Source organism: Cucumis sativus, chromosome 3, assembly GCF_000004075.3.
Source record: "Cucumis sativus cultivar 9930 chromosome 3, Cucumber_9930_V3, whole genome shotgun sequence".
Classification (NCBI taxonomy): Eukaryota; Viridiplantae; Streptophyta; class Magnoliopsida; order Cucurbitales; family Cucurbitaceae; genus Cucumis; species Cucumis sativus.
The window spans coordinates 4,683,790-4,689,514 of NC_026657.2; the positions used below are offsets into that span (position 1 = coordinate 4,683,790).

The 5,725-nt window shown below is 33.4% G+C and overlaps 1 protein-coding gene across 1 annotated transcript; it reads left to right on the forward strand.

The window, feature by feature from the left end:
• The first annotated feature begins 677 nt into the window (after window positions 1–677).
• LOC101209481 (probable NAD(P)H dehydrogenase (quinone) FQR1-like 1) lies at window positions 678–4,751 on the forward strand. The gene is made up of 4 exons (XM_004150718.3): window positions 678–835; window positions 3,527–3,620; window positions 3,954–4,216; window positions 4,338–4,751. Exons 1-4 carry the CDS (start codon window positions 813–815, stop codon window positions 4,567–4,569), a joined length of 612 nt encoding a protein of 203 aa, XP_004150766.1. The 5' UTR covers window positions 678–812; the 3' UTR covers window positions 4,570–4,751.
• The last annotated feature ends 974 nt before the right edge of the window (window positions 4,752–5,725 follow it).

Genomic DNA, 5,725 nt, shown 5'->3' on the forward strand with positions numbered 1-5,725 from the left:
ATAATATAATAAAAGAGAGAAATAGTTTTTTTTTTTAAAAATGAAAAATTTATAGAAATTTGAAAAACAAAATGAAAAGTCAAAATATTTAACTGAAAATAAATAGGAAATTTAAGAGTATTGGATGGGGAAGAAAAGAAAAAAAGAAAAAGGGAAAGAAGGGTTGAAACTTCTAGAGGCAGTGGGGGTTTTGTAATGACCGGTGAATCGGTGATGATGATGACGGGCGTGACACAACCATTCCATCATTATTCCTAAACTCAAAATCCACCACTCCACACGACGTCGTTTTGAATGTTCATTTGTTTAGGATTTACATCCCTCATTTGTGTTAGAGAAAAATTACCAAATAAATGTTTTAGATTTACATCTAGTATTTGTTAGAAGAAGAAGATTTTTGTGTTCATATGTGAATGCTCCTATTGGTTATATATCTCTACTCATGATAACTGTTCTTTTTACTTCAAGAATTACAAGATGTGAATCAGATTAAATAATTTTAAGATGATAATTAATATATTTTAAGATGATAATGAGATAAAAGAAAATATGTATGATTTTGAATTATTTTTTTTGATCAAACTCCATTCCATTCGGTAGGGCGAAAAGAAAAGAATGAATGGGTTTATTTAGAAAAGAAAAAAAAAAAGTCAGTGGTAGGCGGTAGCCGGTAGGAGAAGTAAAAATAAGGAGGCAAGGCGGATGGAGCACCTATAAATAATCCCCCTTGCTTTCAACAACTTCATCGTCAACGATTCATCGAAAACAGGAACTACAATAATCTTCCAACAACACTTCCCATCACTGCATCAATGGCAACCAAAGTGTATATTGTGTATGTCCTTTTATTTCACTTCTTCCTCTTTTCCTCTTTTCTTTTTTCTTCTTCATTTTTTGTTTCCACTTTTTGCTTTCTCCCTCCGATCTTCTTTCTTCTTCTTTGACTTCCTCTCGCATTTCGATCGCCTTTCGTTTCTTTCTTTTTTCCGTTTTCTATTCTGATTTCTAACTCCATTTCCATTTCACTACTTGTTTCCTGATTTCTTCATTAATTGTTGGTTCTCGGATCCTGTGTTTTTCAATTTTGGTTCATTCTGGTGGATCTCATTGCGATTTATTCTATCTCTTGACAATGTTTTTTTTACAAATAATTCATGTTTCGTTGACATGTTGATATTGGTGCTTCTTGTGTCATGTATGTTTGGGAATTGAATCATTGGGGAAGATGCCTAACATTTCGAATTTTCTTCTTCTTTTTGCTTTCTTTCCTTATGTAATTTGATGGATTTCGTAGGATTTGTTCGGAAATGAGGTTTCATTGTGCATTTTCTTTTCTGGAAAATTCTCTACTTTCTGAAGCGTGTAATTCAGTCGTTTTTTCGCTTCTGAACTTGAGATTTTCTTGAGGTTTTGAACATGTCAATCGCTTTGATATATCCTTTGTTTCTCAGTCCTTAAGCCTGGTTGCCTTGTTTCTTTTTCTAACGTAACTAGAAATATCATAAAATCTACAATTTATTTCTTTTAGCCTTCATTACAATTGTTATTTAAAATGAAATTAGCCCAAACAATAAGAATAGTGAAGGATTCACAGGCCAAACATTCATGTTATCTGCAGTCTTGTATAGGATATTCATTTTTATGTTAATTGGGACTCTTTGGTTATCAGTAGGCATAGTTCAGTCAGAATTACTGGTAGCTAAAACAGATTTGTTGTCTTGCAAATATTTATTCCCTGCTGGTAAAGCATTTAGAACATGTCCTCCGTGGTTTCTTAAAGCAAAAGAATTATTTAATAAATTTAGGAATACAGATGTTTCAAATCATTTAGGCATATTTTATATGCAAGTTTTAACTTTTAATTAGACATGCTCAGCAAACTATACTGCTCTGCTTATCAAGAAACACGGTCCTGTATTAAGTATCTATTAACAGTGCTCCAGATCTATTGTCTTCTGAGCTTATTTTCTATCCTTCAGTTGTGGTTAATGTTCAGATCCATTAGCATTCAAACTGTAGGGTTTTGCATTATTCTAGATCAAGAAGTATTGATGAACTCACTCTCAAGATTCATTCATAACTTGAACCTTTGATCTCTTAGTAAAAAATTTATGTCTCGACCAATTCTGCTGTGCTGTCTCTTAGTTGTTGGTCTAAAAATTCAAAATGTCAAAAGAAAAAAAACCTTATAACTTGCTGTATTAAACAAAACTTTTCAGCTTAGCATCGTGAGTTGTCACATTTGTCAAGTGGGAGAGGAATAGCAATGCGGTTCAATAATTAAATATACGGATAATTGGAAATATTTAAATTGATAACAGGACACAATGTGCTTTAAATACGTCACCTTTAGTACTTATCAATTATGGCTTTTTAGAATTCAACTTAATTTGAGTGCCATATTCAACATATGTATTGATTTGAAATACTTTATGCAATGTTGTCTTTGCGTCTTTGGATGCAGCAAGTATTGAGTAAATTTATTGGTCAGTTGACTTGTTTGTTGTTCAATTATTTAATCATATGTAACTCATAATGTACAAATTACAACTGGCATTTTCCTTTTCCTTTCTTCTTGTCACTATTATTTATAAAAGCTTCTGGAAAGTTGAAACCTTGATTTCCATTACGGTTGTGTACTTACTTGTATAATTCTTTGGATATAACTAAATTCCAGTAAGAAAGATTCAGGTCAAACGCCTCACTTCATGAATTTACCAGCACACACATGTGGACATGTTTGTTTTCTTTGCATTCAACTGCCATCTACCTGCTACCTGGTTCCCTATGCATTTACATGCTATAGATTTCTTATATCACGATCTTTACTCAAGTGAGGTTTAGATGGATGTGTTGGCAAGGTCTTGGTTACTGCTATTCTACCAATGAATTTCCCTTTTCCTTATTTTCATTTGTTTGGTATAGAGGAATTGGATTATGTTAGCATTAACTGGAAGTATGGAACATTGACTTCCACATTGATTAGTTTGAATGCCACGTCCATTCATGTGCCACCTTTAAGAATGGTGGTATGAAAGTCTTGTGATCTTGGACTCATCATATCATATTCTGCTGCTGTCATTATTAGGCTTCAATGCAAAGTTACCTTGTTTATTTTGTACAACAAATTAGAAACTTTTCAGGACGTTTATTTGGCAAGTTATAAGCTTTCCCTGATTACTATGCAATGAGTAAAAAATAACACCAACGGCTAAATAAAAATCTGTTTGGAATGAATTCTTAAGTTCTTAAGAACACTTATTTTACTACTGAAAAGTGATTCCAATCATGTCTTAAGTTGACAATATAAGAGATTGCATTTGAAGGAAGTATGTCTTTTCAGTGATCTAGATGACATGTAGCCTCGCTTTCCACCTTATATTTCTATTTGTAATGATAAGATTCATTGCTACTTTTTTCTGTTCTGAAAAGTTGAACTATCATTCTGCTTATATAAATTCACCCCTAAATATTTTGTGTAAGGAACTCCTATGGTTATAAAATTAATTTGCTGCTACTGCTATAGTTACTATTCCATGTACGGACATGTTGAGAAACTTGCTGAGGAGATTAAGAAGGGAGCTCAATCGGTAGAAGGGGTTGAAGCCAAGTTGTGGCAGGTAACGTCTGAAAAACTAACATTTGAATAAGTTTTTTTCTTTTTTCTTTTAAAATTGACGAGCATGATCTCCTAAAGGGTGTAGCTTTTCAGTTTAAAGCCCCTACGTACACCCACTTTCTAGTGCCATTGACTAGTTTCCTGTTGATGACTAAGCATTTTCGTATTGGCTTATCCAATTATAAAAAAGTTCTGGTCACTTTAATTTCAACTGAACGTAGTTAAAATTTGTAGAGCAACCACCCAGATATGGGTCCCATATTGTTCATGCTGTAGTAGTCTTTTGCTTGTACTTGTTGTCCTGCAATTGCTTGCCTAACAAATGCTTGTTTAGGTTCCTGAAACATTAACCGAGGATGTCCTTGGCAAGATGAGTGCACCACCAAAGAGTGATGTACCAATAATCACCCCAAGCGAACTCTCCGAGGCCGATGGGTTTGTTTTTGGTTTCCCAACTAGATTCGGTATGATGGCTGCTCAATTCAAAGCATTTCTGGATGCAACTGGAGGTCTTTGGAGAACCCAACAACTTGCAGGCAAGCCTGCCGGTATTTTCTACAGTACCGGATCCCAAGGGGGTGGCCAAGAAACTACCGCGTAAGTACTGCATATTCACATATCATGGACTTTACTTCGATAAACCAAACACTTTTCAATTAATATGAACACCAGCATAAGAGGAATGTCCTGACTTAAAAACAATTGTGTGTAACAACAGGTTGACTGCCATCACTCAACTAACCCACCATGGAATGATTTTCGTACCCATTGGTTACACTTTTGGTGCTGGGATGTTCGAGATGGAGCAAGTTAAAGGTGGAAGTCCTTACGGAGCTGGAACTTTCGCTGGCGATGGCTCGAGAAAACCAACTACTCTTGAGTTGGAGCAAGCCTTCCACCAAGGAAAGTACCTTGCTACCATCACAAAGAAGCTCAAGGGATCAGCCTAAGCTTAAGTTTACCATATCAAAGTTCCTGTTTGAAAAATTTCCCATTTTTTTCACCATTTGAATTTCGTTTTGCTTGCAATAAATCATTGGATTGTTTTGGTTTTGTGTATTGTATTATGTTACGTGTGCCTCCCGCTCACAATATAGTATTTTTAAATGATACATGCTTGATATTTTAGTTATTGGTTGTTCAAATTAATTTTTTAAAATGCTTAGATCATTTATTTACTTACAAATGCTACTTTTTTTTTTTTCACTTACAAATACTATTTTAAACAATTAATAAATCGATGATCCAAATGTGTTATAAATGTTGACACATCGAACTTCTTTTAAAAATGCATCGTTTTTTCTCACTTAAACATATCTCAATGCATTGAAATATAATTATATTACCAGCTAATACGTCACAATTTCTAGTGGGTGATCATAAATCATTTTAAACCAACAAAATTAATTAATAAAAGTATAAAAGTAAACTCACTCTCTTTTTTCATTCTTCCTTTTCTTCATTCCAACAATTACTCCTAAGGAGATGGAAATGACAGAGTTGTCTCCTCTCCCTTGATTTGGAAGATTGGACGTAGTTGTCTTTCAATCTTATAAATATCTCTGCCTTATCCCGTTCACAAAGTGGACCAGTTGTGTATTAAAAGATTGACCTAAAAATTCACATCAACAGTTTCTTTTCTTTTCTTTTTAATTCACAAAAATAGTTTAAGAGAAATTGCATTAGAGAAAAGCACCTATTTTTTTCATATTGTAAATTTGGTTGAATTATAAAGTTTTCCATAAACAATTTATTTTGGATCGCCACTGTTTGGATTGCCCAAGTTATGTTGGAGTCAAAATTTCTTACCAAGAATCTTGGCCATAAATGATAATGTATAAATTTGTTTAGCTGTTCTTGGCTCAAAGGTTAGATTGGTTTTATTTTGTGTTAGAAATGGAAGTTTATTGTGTTTCGCTGAGTCGTGAAAAAATTAGTACAAAAAGAGAACGATCACTTGAAACAAATAATTTTTTTTATTACTGAGAACACTAACGATCAAAATATATTTTCATGACTAAAAATTCTTCACACACATATTTCTTGAAACTATTTTTACTCCTTGAATCCTCCATCAAAGAAACTATAAAAGCTTTTTTTGACATC